Here is a 21,727-nt window from a genome sequence, read left to right on the forward strand (position 1 = left end):
CAGTGTTCTTCTGTTGTGAGCTGAGGCCTGGCACGCCTCCAGTTCAAGATGGACCCTCATCTAACGAAGACCCCAGCCCCTCCCTGCTGAGTTCCTGGGGGGCCCAGGCACACTGGGCTCCTGCCCCTCCAGGTGCCAGAGAGTCACAATGAGGGAAGACTGGTTCCCACGCTGGCTGTTCTCCCCATCTGGCTGGGTGGCTGGTAAGAGAAGGGCTGGGGGGGCTGTATTTTCCCACCTCCCCAAGTTCTCCCAGGAGGAAACAGCCTCCTCCCAGAGGCTAGACCTGATTCTCCTGTTCCTGCCCAGCTTTGAAATGTCTAGGACTTGGAGCCCAAGGATGTGCTCGGGGCTTGCTTCCTGGCACGCTCCGGATGGTGACACCTGGAGCAGTCTTTCCACTCACTCACCCCTGTGGCTGCCAAGCCCCCAGCAGCCGGCCTCATCTGCCAGCAGGCTAGCGATCCTGGCCTGGCCTCAGAGTCGAGGTACCTGGTTTCCTGGTACTCATCTACCCGGCACACAGCTCAGGGCCTGGTCCCAGGCTGTGGCTCCCAGTGATTTTCCAGGCCAGAAAGCCAAGGTGGAGATCATGGGCCAGCACCCTCATTAGACTGGTTAAAAGTCTGGAGTCAGACTGCCTAGGTTTGCACCCAGTCCCAGTGGTGTGACCTTGGGCTTATTACTTCCTCTCTCTCTCTCTCTGAACTTCGGTTTTGTCATCGTAGTATGAGGGCAATAATGGAGTCTATGTATGCAGAGTGCAAGTCAGGGTGAAAGTCTCAGAGGGATAACCCAGAATCCCCTCTAACTCATGTGTGGCAAAAAATAAAAAAAGAGGTCACTGACCCAATCTTTGTACTTTACCCTTAGTCCCAGGCTGATCCCCCCACCTGTAAAAGCAAGAGAAGCAGAAGGCAGTGGCCCTGCCCTCCGAATGCTCGGGGAGACCAGATGCTTAGGGGAGGCATGGAACAGGGACTCTGGAGCAGGGAAGGCACACCTCCAACGGTTACTGGAATGTGGGAGTGTGATTCTTGCCTCCTGCAGGGCCAGGAGAGAGGAAGCCAAGGGGAAAAAATCCTCCATTTTTTTCTCCAATCCACAGAGACCTGGTTCTCGTGCCAGCTCTGCTGGGCCTGCGGCATGATCCTGTGCAAGCCTCTCCTTACCCTGTGCCTCAGCATGCCCTTCTGTAAAAGGAAGGACCTGGACGAGAGTGGCAGGTCCCAGATAACGGTTATACAACTTAATAGCATTACTCCAAAAAAAAAAAAAAAAGTTTGGGAAACTCTGGATGAGACACACATCAACAAGCTTCCTTTCTGTAGGGCTCTGAGTGCCTTGGATACGGTAATGCACACTGTGGTTCCCCAAGAGGAGATATAGCCCGTGTCCCCAGACGTACTCAACAAGAAAAGAGAGTGTTGCTCCATCACATCGAGGGACTAATGTCTGAGGAATCCTGGCCTAGAAGAGTGTCAATGATTCCTCTGGCACAAAATTGTACGTTCACAGCAAAGGGCTCACTAAGAAAGCTGTGATTAAACTCCAATAAGGCTGCTGTAGACTGCAAGGGATGTGGACGCACAAAGAAGGGAAGCATCGTTGGAAGAGGAGGGGGCAGGGCCTGGGCCTCCAGGGACGAGGACAGCACTGGGCAAGGTGGGACTCTCATCCTGCAGGGAGGCTTGCCCCTGAGTGGCTGGTGGGAGAGGGTCTGAGATTCTGATGCCCTGGGCCAGGGGAGACCCACTGGGCCTTGATTAAGAAGTAAATCTGAAGCACACTGACATGACGCAACAAGTTCCAGGGAGGGGACTGCGACTCTCCTGCCCACCACGCAGTCTCTGTGGAGCACTGCTGGTCAGGGGTTCTTCCCCCAACTTAGACATCCCCAGTCCAGGCCATGAGCATCTATTACTTGACCTGACACTCAAGGCCTTCTATAAGCCAATTCCCTTCCCTTTCTCCCGTGCTGTTGGCTAGAAGGGGTAGCAAGGGCAGCATCTTGGGCCTGGAACGGAAGCAGAGACCCAGAGTGTGACAGAGCAACAGGACAGAAGGGCCTGACTGGTGTCACATCTGGGTTGCTCAGGCAGGAGAGAAATGCATATCTATCTTATTGATGCCACTGTTATTTAGGGGGTCTTTGTTACAGCAGGGAAGCCTGCATCCTGACTGATATACACTGGTATTATTTCCATTTTACAGAGGAGGAAACCGAGGTTCAGGGTACTTAAGGAACCTGCCTGAGGTCACAAAGCTAAAAAAGGAGGATCCAGTTTTGATCTTGTCAGACCTTTGGCCTGACTCCTGAACATGTGCTCTTTGCCCCACCACACACAGAGCTTCACTTCAAGGATGTGCACTGTGGTTTCATATAGGAAGATACAAGAGGCTGAGACCTTATCATCATGCTCCTTGCTGCAGAGGGAAACTCTTGGATGTGGTCCCGGGGAGGGTGGTATCCTGGAATCAAGGTACTGCACCACACAGGTGCAGAACTGCAGACCCTGAGAACAGCGGTGGAGCCCCCAGACCAGCCCAGGCCCCCAGCAGGCAACCTGGCCTGCAAAAGCTCAGCACGCAGAGCCGCCCTGGGCCGGGAGAGCTGCCTTCCTCTCCTTGGCCAGTTGTCATCAGGGGAACCAGCTGGTCGTGGCACCAGGCAGGGAGGTACAGCAGGAAGGAGAAAGGAAGGAAGACAGAGGGCTGGGCAAGAAGGGGGAGGGTGCCCACAGAGCTGGAAAAGCGGGACCTAATTTGGCAGTGAGCTATTTCAGGACTGTGCCCCGGGGACCTCAGACAAGAAATACTGGGGGAGGGGAGTCTGGTTGTGCAAATGCTCCTAATCCACGGCTTCTCTAGGGCAGTCAACTGCTCCTGGGCTCACTTGGGAGAGAGGAAGGAGAGAAGCCGACTGTCAGCACTTGTGCTGGGCGATGCGAGCTTGCCATCTGAGCCATAAGGGTCTGTCTGTGCACATCAGAGCTAGGAACATGTTCATACTATGTCTGGAGGAGCACGCTGCCGTGCAAGGAGTCCCCATCTGTGGCGTTTGTTGTCGTAAGTATAGAATCATCCCTATTTTACAGATGAGGAGACAGAGGCCAGGGGTGGGGGTTGAGGGAGAAGAGGTCAGAATATCCAGAAGGGGCTGAGGTCAGGGGCTGGAGGGGAGGTCGGGGAGGCTGGAGGAGGTTCCCACTGAGGACTCCCAGAGCAGGGAGGCCAGGGCTGCTATGGTACTGAGGGCCTGGGGTACCCTGTCTGTCGGTTGAGTTGGCGGGGGGTGGGGGGGACCTCTGTGGGCCCACCCGCAGGACTCTGCAGGGTTTGGCAGGCCCTGTGCAGGCAGTATACCCAGAGGAGCTCGTAGTCCCGTGGGGGATGTGGCGGCTGCACCAGGTTCCATGTCAGGTGGGCAGTGGGCAGGCCCAGAAAGAGGCCCGCTCCCTCTCGGGGCAGACTACCTCTCCACCCCACTGGGGTCTGCAGTAGCCTCTCAGCTCTTCTCTGGCCGCCCATCTATCCATTCACCACAGGGCAACCATAGCAAGCCTCTCAGAGGCTAGCTGTGTCTTGGCCTTGCTTAAAACTTTCGGTGCCTTCCTGCTGAGCCAGGAACAAAGCCAAAATTCCTTTCATGGCCTGGAAGCTCTCCTCACCTGGCTGGCCCCTGCCTCCCTCTTCAGCCTCATCTCTTCCCACTCTCCCCACTTGACCTTTCAGCTCCGATCACACTGGCCTTCCTTCAGACCCTGATTCCCCACCTCAGAGCCTTTGCACGTTCGCTTGCACAGGCTGTTCCACGCACCTTCTCTCCCGCTGCCGCCGGCCCCACCATGCCAGCTCCTTCCTGCTCTCCGTCAGACACCTCGTCAGCAGCAGAGCCCAGGCCAGGCCTGCTCTTGGGATGCTCACAGCTCTCTGGAGTTACTGAGCGGCACCCATCTTCCCCCACACTGAGCTCTGTGAAGGCGGCATTGCTGCTCGTCTCTGCTCACCCCTGTGCGCCCAGGGCCTGGCACACCGCGAGTGCACAGAAGGCCACTACACGTTTCTCAAATGAACGAGTGAGTTAACAAATGAAAGAAAGAGAGATGCTGTAGGTGCCCAGGAGAGGGAAAAGACACTTCCAGCCGCAGGGACTGGGGAGGGCTTTACGGCGGGAATGACATTCACAGAGCCAGGGACAGCCTTAACACAAAGGAACAAAGTAGCTGCCATTTAAGGAACACTTGCTCTGTGCCAGGCACCCCGCTGACACTGGGACATATGGTCGCCCTTCCTACTCATGAAGAAACCATCTCAAGTGTTTCCGGGGGACTGTCACCCAGCACTGTCTGCCTCTCTCCTTTTCTCTGGGATCCTGCTTTTGCTCTCCTTAGCTCTACTTCTTTTGGTCTCTGTCTCAGGCCTTGCCAGACCCCGGTTCAGGAGTAGCCTTCCTCACCTCCACTCCAGCAAAGCCAGGAAGAGGGACAGAGGCTGGGACACACACCCTGCTTCCCAGCCTGGAACCAGAACCGATAGGGAATTTTGGGGAGGGGCTGAAGCCACCTCTTTGACTTGTGGTAGTTCAGAGGCCTTGGCACTAGCTCTTCACCCTGGTTTGAAACAACTGTCACAGCCAGGCTTCTAGTCCTGGCACTCTCTCCACCAGACAGGCAGTGAAGTGTGGGTGAGAGGAAGATGCAAGCAAGAGCTGTTTACTGAGCACTTACTAGGTGCCAGGCCCCATGCTTAGCCCTCAACACACATTAATTCTTCAACCATTAACAACCCTGTGAGTAGGTCGTATTATTATCATCTTCAGTTTTCAGATGAGGAATATGAGGTTGAGTGAACCAAATGACCACCCTGAAGTCCAGTGCTGGTGACAGGCAGGGTGAGGATTCGAGGTTGTGTCTCTGACTCCAAAGCCTGGCTCTAACCCCTGTTGAGCTGCCTCTCTTGGGCACAGCCCTTTGCAGCTGCACTTGCCCAGCTCTAAAATGAAGTCTTGACTGGCACATGGCTAAGGTCCCTGCTGGCTCAGATGGACTGGCAAAGACCCAAGTCTTCCCAGGAGACATCCCCAAACATGGGCCCATATCCCCCGCCCGGCTTCATCTCCAATTCTGCCATCACCCCTGCCACAGCCCCAGTGGAAAGGTGAGATGGGAAAGGGGAGGGGTGGGCTGAGGGCTGTGTGTCCACGCGCCCTACACCTGGGATCCTGGGTGAGAGGCCACCAAGGGAACAGCAGCTCTAGCTCCAGCCAGACTGGGTTATCTCATAATCCTGCTGTGCTAGCTTGAGCCTGGCTGGCCATCCGCTGATACAATATGAATCAGGCACAGTTGGCAGCGCTGAACTCAAGAAGAGATTGAGGATGGCCATGGTGGCCTCCCCAGCATTTACTTCTTTTGCTTCCATTTCCTTTTTCATGAGCTGATTTTACCTGCCACCAACCATTTTCTTGTCTCCGGTGCCCCTCGGGACAACATTCTAGCTTCTGAGCCTATGTGGGTCTGTGTCCTCTCAAACTTCATATGTAGAAACCTAATCCCCAACATCATGATATTGGGATGGGGATTAGGGGATTAGTGCCTTTATAAGAGACTCCAGAGATCAACCCCATTCCTTCCGTCGTGAGAGGACACAGTGAGAAGACGGCTGTCCATGAACCAGGAAGTGGCCCTCACCAGACATCTAATCTGCTGGCACCTTGGTCTTGGACTTCCCAGCATCCAGAACTGTGAGAAATAAGTTTCTGTTGTTTAAGCCACTCAGTCTATGGTATTTCTGTTATATCGGCCAGAAAAGACTAAGACAGTGGGAAAACAAAGGCAAAAACTGGAGAAGAAACGAGGACCCATCTCTGCTCCAGCCTGGAGGAGCACCCATCCACCAGAGTACCTCCCCCATTCCTGGCCGCTGGACTGGACTTCCCATTGACTCAGTACATCTGCTTTCACGTTCTTACTAATTCCTATTACAGTCCACAGGCAGGGTGGCAGGTGGTGACTGGTGCTGTCCCCCAGCCCCTTGTCTCTTGCCTCTGTGTCCTACTAGAGTGGCCAAAAAACCCACAGTTTTGCTTTCCTCGGATCCCTTGCTGCTAGGCCAATGTGGAGTAAGAAGTCAGGCTGCCCTGCTTCTTCCTCCTGCCTCTGGAGTCCTTGTGAGAGGGTGTCACCTGCCATCCTGGAGCCATGAGCGCCCAGAGAGCCACCGAGGTGCTGACCCAGGCCCTGATGCTGCACAGCTGCAGAGCAGCCCCGGGCTGCCGACCCTCAGGAGTCCCTGTCCAGGAAACCGTGGCCCTCCCTACCGTCAAGGACACTGCTGGTTGTGTGGTTTTTACGTGCAGCCCAATATATCCTAGCTTGCACAGGGAGACTCAGAGGAGCTTTGTGACTTGCCCAAGTGAAAGTGCTTACCATTTAAAGCTAAGGCTGTGACTACCCCAAACCCAACACAGGGAATACCTCCATAATCCTTCCGTGACTGTAATGGCAGCCCACACCCTGCTTCTCGAGGAACAAGGCCAGGGAGCGTGTCCATGCTTGGCCTGGTGCCTGTGGATCAAAGGCCTCAAGGCAGGAAGGAACGTCGGCTTTTCTCCTAGGTGAACTGTTTTTCTGACAATTTAGTCCCAAAGGTAACTTCTTCAGAATGTCCTGGGGAAGCATACTAGGCCCAGTCTCCTCCTGGAATGTCCTTCATCTTTGGGCCTGGACCACAACCCCTGAAGTCCACGGAGAGGACCTTGAGGCCCAGTGTGACCCTCCATCAACAAGGAAACACCCTCGTGCGTTCTCAACACTTGACTTACTAAGGCAGGGAATGGCTCAGCATTTTATCAAGATTCAGAAAAATGGTTTTCTATTTAGCCCTCAGTAAACTCCAAAACTCAGTGGAGGAGAACGCTCCATCTTCCCCTCATCAGCACCTCTTCATTAAATGCCAATCATGCAAGAAGTCCAAGCCTGCTGCGGCTTTCCGGATTCTCTAGGGTGGGCAGTTGACAGCAGGATGGAACCCAAGCAAAGGCAGGGCCCCTCCTATGAGCGCTCAGACCCCGGCACTCACCTTTACTCAGCTCAGGCTGCCCTCAGCCAGGGGGGCCTGCTTCCCTCCTACCACTGTTCATCTGTAAGGCCTAATCAACCTTTGAAAACTAGAGTCGTTGTCACTCTGCTTCAAGGCACATGATGCTAATAACCGCTAAGCTTTCCTGAGTACCTACTGCGTGCCGGGCCCTGCTCTAAGAGCTTCTACCTATTAGTCCTTTAATCCTCAAGACAACCCAGTGAGATATGTCATTATCACTGCACTTTCACGAGAGTAAAAAACACTACCTACTGAAGCATCTGCCCTCCCTGGCTGCGCCCTGGGGGCAGGAACTGGGTCTTGCCCACCACTGCAGGAACACCAACGTGGACGAATGGACGGGTGAACGCTCAGGTGGACAAGACCGTCCTGGCCCTCCAGACTCACTGTCTAGCTGCAGAGGGGAGGCATCCTGAGGCAGAGGGCCGGGGAGAGCTGGGGCTGGAGCTCCAAAATGACAAGTGTTCAGAGGAGGGGGCAACCATTTGCAGCTGAGGAAACCCAAGAATACTCTAAGGAGGAGAGGAACTGGAGGGACATCTCAAAAACCTGAAATTTTAATCCCTCCTCTTCCTTTCCCACCTTGAAACCTGCTGTTCCTTTGAGTTGGTTCTTCCTTTTGGAGTAAGGCCAGGAAGAGCCACTTGTGCCGCCAACCTGGGCCAAGGTACTAGCAGCCAGGTCTGGAACTCCTTATGGCAGGGCTTAAAATAAAGACGCCTGCCCCAAACCCAGAGCCTGGGGCCTGATCCAGCCCAGAGCCTGGGGCCTGATCCAGGCAGCAAGCCGACCTGGCTGCACTGAGCCCTGCAGAGCTGGGGAGGCCTTGGAAATCAAAGGATGGGATCCCTCATCTTTTCATTTTTGCACGTAAACCCACCTCCCTGTGCACTGTCTGCCAGGGATGTGACTGCTTACAAAGTATCTGCGGGATGAGTGACTAACCAACCAAATGAAAGAAAACAAGGCCCCAAGTTGGCTGAGTGATTTGGGGCAGACTGCTGAGATGGAAAGAGAAGTGAACAGTGATTCAGAAAACCTGAAGTTCTAGTCCTGGGCCTGCCAGGTCATCCTTTGTGTAAGTCTCTTTCCTGTTGGGCCCAGGTGGGGCCTATTTTTTGCCACCATCTGCAAAATGGAGCAGCAGACTTAGATGGCCTTGAATGGAGGAGTTTCAAACTCTATTAACCTGGGCAGGCAGGGGATCAGAGCCAGGCCAGGCCTGGTCCGATACAGCTGAGGAGCGGTGCGGTACCTAGCGTGCGGCAGTGTACATGCTGCTGCCCAGAGGAAGCCTCTTCTTGGCCTCAGGTTTGGGCCTTCATCTGTCACCTCCCCAGCCCCCATCAGATCTGACAACCACCACTGAGGACCGCTGCAGTTTCTCCAGACTCCAGGAACTCAGGCAGACACAGACCAGAGAGCATCCTTGCTTTTGTCTGTTTCAGAATTCGTGTAAACCACAGGGTGAACGGCACTGCACCGTGGAGATGGCACCACCATATTCCCGATTAAAAAGAAGTTAGGGGCTTCCCTGGTGGCGCAGTGGTTGAGAGTCCGCCTGCCGATTCAGGGGACACGGGTTTGTGCCCCGGTCCGGGAGGATCCCACATGCCGCGGGGTGGCTAGGCCCGTGAGCCATGGCCGTTGAGCCTGCGCGTCCGGAGCCTGTGCTCCACAACGGGAGAGGCCACAACAGTGAGAGGCCCACGTACCGCAAAAAAAAAAAAAAAAAAAAAAAAAAAAAAAGAAGAAGTTAGTGTTCAGCGCTCCACTGTGTGACTTAAATGTCAAGATTTCTTTTACCAGAGGAGATCCAATGACATTCTGGAATCTAAGTATGAAATTTGATTCTGCCTCCCCAAATAGTGCCATTATCTCTAAGGAGGGGGTGTTCTAATGAAGCCTCTTGGTGGAACATTAGAGGCTGGGCAGCAATTCCAGAAACAGCACTGATCTTTAGTCCCGCTTGGGTCACTGACCCTGGGCCGCCCAGTAAGTGCTGTACGTGTCAGGCACTGTCCTAAGCGCTTCACAGGCATTACCTCATTTAATCTTACAACAGATGAAAGGGGACAGTATTAGAATTATGCCTGTTTTACATAGAGAAACACTGAGGGTTAAGGAAGTTAAATAATTTACGCAGGGCCAAACTCTTCCAAAATATAGCAGGGGGAGGAATACTCCCAAACTCATTCTATGAGGCCACCATCACCTTGATACCAAAACCAGACAAGGATGTCACAAAGAAAGAAAACTACAGGCCAATATCACTGATGAACATAGATGCAAAAATCCTCAACAAAATACTAGCAAACAGAATCCAACAGCACATTAAAAGGATCATACAGCATGATGAAGTGGGGTGTATCCTAGGAATGCAAGGATTCTTCAATATGCGCAAATCAATCAACGTGATACACCATATTAACAAATTGAAGGAGAAAAACCATATGATCATCTCAATAGATGCAGAGAAAGCTTTCGACAAAATTCAACACCCATTTATGATAAAAGCCCAGCTGGGATTTGATTGAATGCAGTATCCAATACTTCTTGTGTCAGGCATTGTACTAGATGGATAAGATCTATATTCTGTCCTCAGAGAGTTTATAATTTAATGGGAGAAATAGGCATATGCACAAACGACGAAAAAAACGAAAATGAGAGTATTTTCAACTGAATAAAGCCTTATACAAGTTCAAAGCATTATCTCTTCGCTATTGTCCCATTATAATGTACTTTACATATGCGAGTATACATGTATATGCACATAAATGTTACGTATATTTTTATATACACATGGGTGTGATAAAATTTATAACACGGGATTGTTCACAGACTTTCCCCATCTCCCACGGTGGTCCAAGTGAACCTCCTAAACCTGTAATTGTCCAGTCTCCCCCAGACTTCCTTCCAGTGTCTGAGTTTAGGTCAGTTCTGCCTCACACGTTTCTCTGCCTTTGTGATGCAGATGCAGGCCCTGGGCTGAGGACGGAGGAAGGGGGAGGGAGAGGGACTCCACTCAGAAAGTTAAGAGAATTTACATGATAATGAACTGGGGGTGAGTAGGGAGGGAAGGAAGGAGGGAGACGGAGATGGAGAGAGGGAGAAGAAGAAAGAGAGAAACTGAGGAACAGTTGGAGAAAGGGAAAGAGGGAGAGGAGGAGAGGGAACCCCGTCTAGGCATAGAGCAGGAGAGGGAGGAAGAAAGCAGGAGGAAAAAAGGCGGAATAGCAAGAAGGAGAAAGAGGACAGGAGCGGAAAAGCCTGGCAGGCTGGCGGTAGAGAGATGGTCTCTTGGGGAACTTAGAGAGAAAGCAGCTAAAGAGAGTGGGGCTGGGACAGACATGAGGAAGACAGAAAACGACTTGTGAGAAAAGCAGTGGATGTTGCCCTTTGAGTCTCTTCATATTTCTGGAGAAACTCAGAAGAAAGAATGGGATTCTGAAGATTTGTTTTGCCTGGTTGTACTGTGCCTATTTAAATGGGACTCGGCTCTGGACCCGAGCCATATGAATTATAGCTTCCTTGGGGTTACAAATCTGTATTATATACATATATATTTTGTGCTGAATGTCCCTGGGTAAGTCACTTTGCCTCTCTGTGCCTCATTTTTTTTTTCACTTGTAAAATGGGGATAACAATAGCACCCACTGCACAGGTAGCTGTTAGGATTAAAATTTTTAATTAATATAAATGGTTTAATGCAAGCCCTAGAACATAAAAATTGAAAGCAACTATTATCATCATCTTCAATTCTTGGAGCTGCAGTTCTGAGTCCATCTACTACTTGCTGATTCCACCTGGAGCCCATGAGGTTGAGACCATATTTGGCCCAGCCTGTCTCCTGACTTTCTGCCAGAGGTGTCACCTTGCTTCCAGTCATCCAGGCCAGTAACACTAGAGTCCCAGTTTCCTGATCCTTACACTTTTTTTTTTTTTTTTTGCGGTACGCGGGCCTCTCACTGTTGTGGCCTCTCCCGTTGCGGAGCACAGGCTCCGGACGCGCAGGCTCAGCGGCCATGGCTCACTTGGCCATGGCCATGGCCTAGCCACCCCGCGGCATGTGGGATCCCCCCCGGCTGGGGCACAAACCCGCGTCCCCTGCATTGGCAGCAGGACTCTCAACCACTGCGCCACCAGGCAAGCCCCTGATCCTTACACTTTTGCCCCAGTAGCCAAGTAACTACCAGGTCCCTTTCTTTCATCACCACACATCACTTTGCTGCCCTTCCTTTCCAACTCCCATCGAGACCCTTACTGTAGCTCCCAACCTGCCTCCTGACCTTCAGTCTCTCCTACCACTAGCCCACCATGCACATGCCATCATGATAATCTCCTAAAACTCGCTTTCATCCCATCCTTCCCCAGCTCAAACTTTATCAATGGCTGCCTACTGCCAACAGGATAAAACCCAAACCCTTTGGCATACTTTCCAAGGCCTACCCAATCTGGACCTAACTGTATCTTCTAACTTTCCCACACCTTCCCATATCCTAATCCTCTGTCCTGGCCACTGGCCTCCTCCGTCAGTCAAATCTCCTCTGGTCACCACCAACGCATGGCCTTTATTCATGCTCTTCTCTGCTTCAAGTCCCTTTCCTCACCTACATCTGTGCCTGTGAAGCCATACCTCTGCTTCAAGGACAGTTCCAGCCTCACTTCCTCTAAGAAGCTTTCCCTGACCACTTCACGGAATGAGCCTATGAGCCCTGTCCTCCCAAGAAGATGATCAGCCCCTTCAAGGCCCCATCCCACATTCCTCTCTTTCTCCAGAGCTTAGCACAAACTAAACATATAATAGGTACTCAGTCAACATCTGTTCAGTAGTGATAACATTACAGGTTCTTTTCCTTTTTTCTCTGAGTACCGAGAAAGTTAGAAATGTCTTTCTACTCAAGAGTTTTTTGGGTGGGTCTACTATGTGCTGAGCACTGTGCTGGTTGTTGGGGTGGGGAGGTGACCCAAAGATGAATGACACAGGCCTCGAGCAGAAAGACCTTAGACATAATGAAGTTCTTATTCTAGGCTCCACTGGTGGGCTTTATGAGTTTCAGAGCCCCCTGAAATGGTATGAAAAATTTCCTGGACATGTGAGTGAGTGCACGGTTCTGGAGAGAAGGCTCATGGCTTTCATTAGTTGCTCAAATGGGTTTTGATCACCCTAAAGCGCAAGGGTCACTGCTCTAAGGAAAGAGCGGACACACTGCATGAGATACATGCTCAACAGAGAAAACGCTGAGCTGAGCTGAGCTGAGCTGAGCTGAGCTGGGCTGGGCTGTCAGGGGAAGGAGAGGAAGCCTTCGTGCAAAGACGGGAGCTCAGCTGGTCCTTGCTGAGCAGGAAGAGCTCCAGGGGGAAGAGAGGGGAGAAGGCACAAGAGGCAGAAGGTGTGGTCTGAGCCGAGGCCTGGAGGTGTGGGAGTGTGTGGTATCTCTGGGGAGCAGTCTGTGGTCTGCGGGTACTGGGGCGTGGGGTGTATAAGGAGATCCCTGCCGTTTGCCCAACAAAGAGGCTCTTTCAGGCTTGGGCTCATGCACTGTCATATGGTCTCAGGTGAGTCCACACCCCAGAGAGGCTGCAGGAGAAACCAGTCAGTCCTCCCTCCACTGGGGGGCCAGGGCAGGGGGGCAAGCCAGCTGCCAGGAGAAGTCAAGGACGTTGGTCTAATGAGGTATGGCAAGGAAGCTTCTAGATGCTTCTCTGTATGGAGAGTATAAAGCTGGTTGGCCCAAGCAGGTGCTGGGTGTGGGGCTGTTTTCCTCCAGATATGCCATCATGGGTGGGGGGACGATGGCGGACGTGCGGAAGCCAAGAGAGAGAAGGAGGTCTTTTCTTTACACACCAAAACACTAATCTGGGTCGGCTCTGCATGGGACGGTTCTCCCAACATCCAAACAGCAGATCCCCCAGGTGGGCAGCCCCTGAGAACCCGAGAGAGTAAAGAGTTTGGAGACCCAGCCTTGGGGTCAGGGCATCTGGCCACCAACAACTGGCCAGCTGCAGGCAGACCTGACTGGAGGGCGTCCAACACCCCAGGGCCCACCTCTGCCCCCGGATGCAGTTCAGGCTGAACAGAGCTTCTCGTTCCCAACTTGCCAGGCTCACGTCTCACTCAGGGCCCTGGTAGCGTCTGCTTAGAACCTCTGTCCCTCCTCCTCCTCCTCCTCCCACGGCTGGCTCCTCCTTAGAGTCGAGTTTCATCACAAATATCCCTTCCAGGTTCAGGGGAACCTTCCCTGGCCACCCAGTCTGAAGTGGCTGCCCTCTTCCACCTCAAGCCCCTGACAACTAATATGCAAGCAGGCGGGGGATCCTTGCACCCCGCTGCCCAAACAGCAAATCCAGAGTAGCCCACTCCCAGGAAACACCTTCTCCAGCTGCCTGGCTCACTTTAGCCTAAGATGAAATAACACAGGAGGAGGTGCCCCAGGGCCTGGAGGCCTTTGCCAGCCAGAAGGACTGTGCCTGACAAGCCTGTGCTGCCCCGCAGGCCAGTCAGGCGTTTGCCATGGTGCCACCTGCCGGAAGAGGACTGGGCTCCAGCTCCTCTCTGTGTCCAGTGGGCTCTCCAGGGAGTCCCCACTCTGCTCTTGGTCTCCCTTCCCAGAGGATCCTTTCCTGGTCTCCTACTTGAGGGTTGTCTCGACCAGGAATCCCACAGAAGAGGAACAGCCACAGAAGCCAAGGGGTCCCACAGTATAGTCCTTAATATATCATCTTCCTAGCAATTCCCAAGCAATCATCTCTCTCTTCAGGATAATAAAATGGGGGGAAAAAAATCCCCCCAGGAACAACAAACGTTTTCCAAAACTGAAGGAGAAAAGCATTCTGAAGTCACACTGACTGTCTGGATTATAATCCGGGCAGGAGGTTTTGGGGAAAGAAGACTGGTTGGGAGGTGGGCGTGGCGGTGAACACACATACTCTTGGAAGATCTCGCAGGCTGTGGTTGTGTGTGCCTGCGTGCATGTGTGTTTGTGTGGGTGTTTGTGTAAGGTGTGAGCTGTGGACACGTGAGCTTTTGCACTGGGCCTGTGGTCTGGTTAACTGAGATTCAGGCTCCATGCTCTCTCTTTGGCCAAAAGGCAGACAGAAAGACCAAAGGCCTGTGGCCTGTCCCATGTCTGAAGATCATACCAGGCATTTCCTGCTCTGGGCTTTAATGCCTGAGTTGAGTAAAGTGAGTTAACACTTGTAAGGTGCTTAGCACAGTGCCTGGCAGCTAGTAGGTGTTCAATACAAGAGAGCTATTTGTATAAGCACTGTGGCCATTATCATTAAAAATGAATGAAGCCCTGTAACTTGTCTGGCTACTTGTAACCTGTCTTGGCTACTTCTGATGATCTGAGCTGCTCTTTGCTGACTGGTTTCTCCAGTTCCACTCTTACTGTGCTCGTTCCTGTACCCCCAGCAAGGCCTGGTACACTGTACTCTCAGGGAATACTTAGTGGAAACAAGACCGAAGAACTCAGTGCCCCTGGTTCCGCGGGCCCTGGCTCTACGACCAAATCCAAAGCTAGTCCCTGGGGAGAAGTACTTCCTCTGCAGAACCAGCTTCCAGACTCAGCCTTGCAGAGGGGCAGCGCCCGGCTTCCCCACCCCAGGCTGGTCTTGGACACACTCTCAGTCACCCAGTTCCCATCTTCCGGGAGGAGGCAATGCCTGAGCTGGGATGACTCTGTCGCATGGAATCAGGATTTTGTGCATAAAGTATTGAATTTTACATTTAAAGCTATCTGTCGCAGATGATTTATCAGACCCAGAGACGGTGAACATAGTTTTCCTCTGTAAGGGAGGTGATTTTTTAGCCAAGACAGGATATATACACTATGTATAACCAAACCACGCAGTAATCAGAGATTAATGCTCTCCGTCCAGAGCCTCCAAGGAGGGGCCCAGGCGCTTGGAGGCCTCCATCTGCTCCCCTCCTCACACTCCAGGTCACAGGAGGGGGATCGCTGGGATTCAGGGTCCCACCAGGAGATGAAGAGTCACTTTTAGATAGACTTATCTGAGGCTGTTTTCCCTCCCTCCCTGCCACCTTTTATTTGGCTTTGCCAGTATAGCTGTGTAAGGTTCAGTCTTACAGTTAATGCAAATGTTTGCAAAAAAGAGGCTTTTACAACTTATTCCATTCACCACTTATCAGATGCCTGGAAACTCAACTGAAAAACTGTCCCTGTTCTATGATGTCGACCTCCTACAGGAAGGAGAGCCTCTTCGGTCCTCAGACTCACCTCGAAGGGGCAGAAAACACAACCCATGGGGCAAAGGAGGGAAGAGACTGAATTCAAATGACTGCCCCACCCCCAACAAGGTAAGGAAAGCTCTCCTAAGGAGGGAAGAGGGTGGCTAGGTGGGGCTTGTTTTGTCTAAGAAATATTTTTTCTGTTCAGGTTAATTGCCCAAGGGCATGTACTTGGACAATGTTGTGAGAGTCCCTGTTTAGGGCAGTCACCAACCCTTTCTCATCTGCAAAATAAACCCTGGAATTCTGTGGCTGTTGTCTCCTTCCTTGGCGATTGTGCTGTGGCGGGTCTGCTTGTCACCAGAGCCCCTGTTTAACTGTATTGGCCAGGTCGACTGGTACACTGGCGGGTGACACAGCACAGTATCGTCCTGTCCCTGCACGGCAGCCTGGCCTTATAAAGAGGACGCAGCGGGTACCAGAGACGGCCCTCTCCTCCCCGTGTGCATGGGCGCAGCAGCCTACCTTTCTCTCCTTGTCACCGTATTCGATGCCCAAAGTGTCCATGGCCCGGACGATGGCTGCCAGGGACTGGATGGTGTTGCTGTAGACAACGGGCTTGTACTGTTTCACGTCTTCTCCAGAGAAGCCATCTTCGTGGATGATCCTAGAGCAAAACCACACACAGCATGCCTGATGAGTGTGCTGTCCACATCTGGCACCAAGCATGCCGGGCATGTGAAGCCCCACCCCAGCCAACCTCTCGGCTGAGGGCCGGGCCCAGCTCGGATGCTGAATTACTGAGCTGCTGTGATAAAACCACAAAATCTGAAGGAAAAATTGACCTAAATTACTGAAAATTAATCTGAAAAACAGAACAGTGGAAAAAAGAAATGCAGTCTTTTTACATTCCCTGTGTACAGTGAAAGAAAGATCAGTCAAGGGGCTGACAATACTTGAAAGCACTTAGAACACACACTAAGCACTCGATAAATGTTCACCATTAGTATTTTTAAGCAAAGCTCAGGGTTTTAACTTAAATATCCACTTAGGAGTGTACTGCTGAAGACCCCTGCGAGAAGCCTGCACACGAAGAATACATTTTTTCTTTCACAGAAAACTTACACTGCTTTTAATGAAGGGAAGAGCACTCACTTAAAACCTTCCTCTTTGACAAGAGAAAAGCCAACAGAAGGAGTTGCCTACTCCCCCATCCTCAGCTGGGATGTGACCACTGTGTCACCCTTATTCTGATGGCTCTGAACATGACATGGAGGACACGAAGGCGACACTGCAGTTCTCAGAGGCCATGCGACACTCCCTGCCCTCCTGTTCTCAGGTTCCTCTGGGGTCAGGGCTGAGGCTGGACATGCCCTGAGGTCCCTGTTCCCTGCAGATGGCGGCCGCTCAGTGAATGCCCACTGCCGACAAGGGTCTGGGGAGGAGAGAGAACTAGAGAGGGGGTAAAGCCAAGACTTTGCAAGAATCCTCTCATGGTTGAGGTAATTAAGAAAGGACAAATGGATTTCAAGACTAACATCCAACATTAGTCATGTTCCGTGCAAACTCTCCTGTGGTCATGTTTTTCAGTCCAAGACTCAATGCTACCTGTAACATGTACATCCACCTGTATAGTAGCTCAGACCTCCATTTCCACCTTCACAGCCCCTCTCCAGCCCTTCACATCCTTCAGTACAGCAGAAAACTGCTAACAAGTTTTCTTTCTTTGTATAAACAGTTTTACTGAGATACAGTTCACAGACCATACAATCCACCCATGGAAATCGTGTGATTCAGTACTTCTTAGTATATTCACAAGGTTGGGCAATGGTCACCACAGGCTAATTTTAGACCATTTCTGTCCTCTCCAAAAGAAATCCTGTACCCATTAGCAGTCCCTCCCCATCCCCTACCCCAGCAGTAAGCAACCACTCATCTGATCTGCCTTCTGTTTTTATAAATTTGCCTATTCTGGACATTTCACATAAAGGCAATCACACGAGGTGTCGTCTTTTGTGACTAGTTTCTTTCACTTGGCATGTTCATCCATGTTGTAGCATGCATCAGTACTCCCTTTCTTTTCATTGCCAAACTAGATTCCATGTACAGATATACCACGTTTTACTTACCCATTCGTCAGCTGATGGATACTAATGATTCCTGTTATAAAATGTGACTTGGTGCTGGGTTGTGAGTCTTTATCCTGAGTTTCTCTAAGAAGCAGATCAAAATGACCCTATTGCCTTTCCACTGACTTTTATTAGCCCTAATTCCGTTTTTGTACAAGTTTCTTGAGTGTACACCCAGTCTGAGGCATTGGTGCACAACCCCAGGGGGATCTCAAAGGGAATTGTTAGTTTCCACTGTAAACAGCCAGAAAACTGGACAAAATACATTAAACAAGTGGTTTCAGACACTGGAGAACAGGCAGCACAGGACCATGATCTGGAACAGAAAGGAAGCAAAGCGTGGTAAGTCCTATGATTGCGTTGGCTTTCTGCCTGGAGGCGTCTACCAGACCTCAGTGCAGGGAGGGAGGACCCAAGCAGAGCACAGGGGTCTTACTGAGCTGATGGGATAAAGATAAAAGTTCAGGAAAGCTGTGGGGACTGGGAATTGAAGGGCAGAGTACCAGAGAGAAAAGTGCAGAGAGAGGGAAAGCTCCAGATATCTGAACAGGGGTCTCCTTGAGTCTTTGGCTGAATAGAGTGAGACTCTACGAGCTCAAGAAACAAGTGTCAGGGAGCTTATAAGGTGGACACCTCCCAGAGCTGGCCCAAGGCTGGGAGATGCTCAAGTTCTGACTAACCAGAGTGGAGAGCTGACACCTAGGGCATTTGGCAGAAACCCCAGAAGGCTCATGCCATGGTAGTAGGGCTAAACTAGCCCTAGAGTAAAGGCTACATTAGACCTGCCCTGACAAAACTGAAAAATGGGCCCCAAAAAACCAAACTGACCCACAAGTAACTTAACTGCATGACAGAATAAAATCTAACACTCTTTAAGTGAGGACAACAAAACCCAGACACTTAATAATATCCAGCATCCAATAAAAAAATTCTGGATATGCAAAGGAGGAGGAAAGTGTGACCCATAACCAGGAGAAAAATCAGTCAACAGAAGCAGACCCAGAAGTGACAGAGATGATGGGATTAACAAATAAGACCTCAAAAACACCTATTTAAAATATTTTCAAGAAATTAAAGGAAAACGTGAGTATAATGAGTCAAGAAATGGAAGATAAAAAAGAACAAAACGAAGTATCTAAAGATAAAAATACAATATCCGAGATAAAAATTTCACTGTAGGGGATTAACAGCAGATTTAGACACACAGAAGATTAGTGAACTTGAATATACCAATATAGAAACCATCCAAACTGAAGCAAAGAGAGGAAAGAGGCTGAAAATTTATTACACAGAAGTAATATTTATATAATAGCACAAAGGATGGGAGGGGTAAAATGGAAAAATACTGTTGAAAAATTCTTGTATTATACATGAAGTAGCATAATATTACTTTAAAGTAAAGCATAAATTAAGATACATATTGTAAACTCTAGAACCATCACTAAAAAAGTCTCCGAGACCAGACTCCCCTCAGAGGGTGACCTCTGGGTGACCTGAGAGGTGCAGTCTGGATTTACTGGTCCCCATGACACACTCTCCCAAGAAGCCAGTGCAATGAGTTTCTCATGCTTCGTTCTGGACCAGCAGGCCTTGCCACTCTCCTAGGAATACTCTCTAGACCCTCAGCTGCCTACAGGATTTCCTTCCACTAGGGGATGGGACTGTCATTTTTCATACCTGTTAGTATTAATTCTTTACACCACCTAACAAGGTAGGGAGGGTAGGATTTTATTATACCCATCTCTAGAAAAGGAGACTGAGTGAGATTGAGTAACTGGCCTAATGGCTGTCAGCAGGCAGGGTGAGAGCCACAGGCAGGAGCAGAACCCGGGTCTCTGGGTACACAGTCCTTTCTGCCACCCCTCAAGCCTCAGACTGGACTAGGCAGAATACTGCCTGGAAGGTCTCACTGGTGCCTGGGGTGGCCCGAGATAGAGAAGCTTCATTCGGGGTTTACAAAAATGAAGCAGTTTGGCCAAAAATTGCTCAAATCATGATTATTGGTTGCAAAACTTGTTCATACTGGCTTATATTAGCTTAAAATTGGGCTTCCTGCTTCAGGGTAGAATTTTACACCTTCCCTTCCCTCTGACTACAAAGTAGTAAGTACTCAAACATAGAAAAGTTGCACCATACAGAACAACACCAAAAATAAATAAATGTTCATAATTCTACCATTCAGAGAAAAAGGCTGGATTTTTTTAGTGTAAGTCCTTCAGTATTTCTTTCATGCCCCATTCTTCTCTGCTCCCTAGCCCCTCGCCCCAGCACTGACTTCAGTTATATATCCTTAAAAGTATCACTTAAGGCCCCTTTATTTTCGATTTCCCATCTCATTCCGGAGAGTGGTCAGAGCTTAGGAGTCAGAAAGACAGGGTCGCCAGCTCCATCACTGATGAGCTGTGCGTTCCTGGCAAAGGATTTAACCCCTCGGGCCTTGGTTCCTTCAGCTGCAAGGAACTGCTGTGAGGAATAAATGTAAAGTGCCTATTGTATAGTAAGTATATAATATATAGTAGCTGTTAGTGATAATATCTTCATTCTAAAGTCAAAATCCCCCAAATAGAATTTCCTTCACTGGTGGTACAAAAGAAGCAGAATCATAACAGCCACTAATGTTTGAGGGTCAAGTCTTTGTGTTAAGTGCTTTACATGCACTATCTCGTCTAATCTTCAAAACAAACCTAGGAGATAATTTTATCTTCTCTTGACAGAGGAAACTGAGGCTCAAAGAGGTTAACCCAGTTACGCGAGGTCACGCAGCTGGTAAGTGTGACAATGGCATTCGAGGCTGTGCTTGTGCCCACCAGGTGGATGCTGACAGGCAGGACTGCTGCTTCTTTTGGGATCCCTATATCTAAGTTCCCAGAGAACCCAGAGATTTCCCATACAAAGTGAGCATCAAAACATCTCCTATAATATCAGCCCAAGGAGTATGGGGCAAGGAAAGGAGGTGTTTGGTTAGGGGTTGGAGAGGCAGCCCAGGGGAGTCTGGTTTCTGGTTTCTTGTGACAGCCCAGGTTTGAGCCCTGGAGGAGACCAGGCCAGGATTTGGAAAGCAGGAGTAAGGCTGCATGTGGCACCTCTGACATCTCACACTGCAGCAGCCCCAGACAAACCAAACTTCATCTACATAGTTGAGTGACAGAGTACAGAATCAAGTCCCAGAGACATCATTTGAGCCACTGGATCCAGCTATTCCTGAACCTAACCCTATCCCTACACTTCTGAGTGATATCCCTCTTATTTCTGCATAAGTTAATCTGATTTGGGTTTCTGTCACTTACAACCAATACAGTCATGACTAAAACATGTTTCGTACCTTGGGAGACCATTTCCTAGTGCACTTGTTTATTAACTTTCTGTCTTTACCACCAGCCTGTCAGTCCCTGGAGGTCAGGTACCACATCTCATCCATCTCAGTTCTCCTCTCCATAACTGGCACAGGGCTAGGCTCTGAATAGTACTCAGGGGAAGTGGGACATAACTACATGAACCAGGACTACATTGATGCACAAGACCCACCCCTCTCCAAGGAGCTCACTAAAGGAGGCATACGTGTGTGTGTGTGTGTGTGTGTGTGTGTTGGGGTGGGAACTCACCAGATTTCCTATGTCTTCAGAGCCAGGGTAGCAAAGGAGGGTCAAGCTAGATGCTGTGTTGGTGACCACTCCAAACTCAGGGACTCTGAGGGGTGTGGGGGTTTCCAAGCTACCAAACCAGAAGAAACCTGGGGAGCAAGCAAGGGCTGATTCTGCAGCCTTGTGTTTGATTTTGGACAGGAGCCACCAGCTGGACTCTGGAAACCTGGCAACACAATTGAGGGAGAAGATCCCAAGTGGAAATGGGGAGAGAGAGGGAGGGTAGCAGCTGAGCCGGCTGGAGCAGGTCTGAGCTTTCCGGGAAGAGGTGATCAAGGAGGAACCCCACTCCCCGCCCCGCCACCACCACCTCCCCTATCCCAGCTCCTCTCTCTGTTGCCTTGGAGACCATGCAGGGGGCCTGGGCTGGGGCTCCCTTTGCTCTCTGCTTCCCCCTCTCAGTGCAGGAGTGCACTTTGCTGCAGTAAGACTCCCCAGGCACAGTGGCCTTATATGGTCACAGAACCACAGGCTTAGGAGCTGGAAGGGACCCTGAAGGATCATCCGGCCCAGCAGCCATTCTCCCTCTCTGAATCACAGATGCTTCTGACACTGTGACAAACGCACCAACACACACACAGTTTTACCCCCTATTTCTGGAGGTTCACAAACGCACAGACTCTAAGCTGCTGGAACACATGATTTTTCACTCCATCTCC

The 21,727-nt window shown here is 50.7% G+C and overlaps 1 protein-coding gene across 3 annotated transcripts in view; it reads right to left on the minus strand.

The window, feature by feature from the left end:
- Positions 1 to 21,727, minus strand: part of GNAO1 (G protein subunit alpha o1) — a 164,576-nt gene that overhangs the window by 63,805 nt on the left and 79,044 nt on the right. For 2 of the 3 annotated variants that reach the window (XM_065898766.1, XM_065898765.1), the window contains exon 3: positions 15,824 to 15,965. In XM_065898766.1, coding sequence (XP_065754838.1) covers positions 15,824 to 15,965 — 142 coding nt within the window. Of the gene's footprint in view, positions 1 to 4,333; positions 4,361 to 15,823; positions 15,966 to 21,727 lie in introns of all 3 variants that reach the window. The other variant, XM_065898767.1, reaches the window with a different exon arrangement.

The sequence above is a fragment of the Phocoena phocoena genome, chromosome 20 (genome assembly GCF_963924675.1).
Source record: "Phocoena phocoena chromosome 20, mPhoPho1.1, whole genome shotgun sequence".
NCBI lineage: Eukaryota > Metazoa > Chordata > Mammalia > Artiodactyla > Phocoenidae > Phocoena > Phocoena phocoena.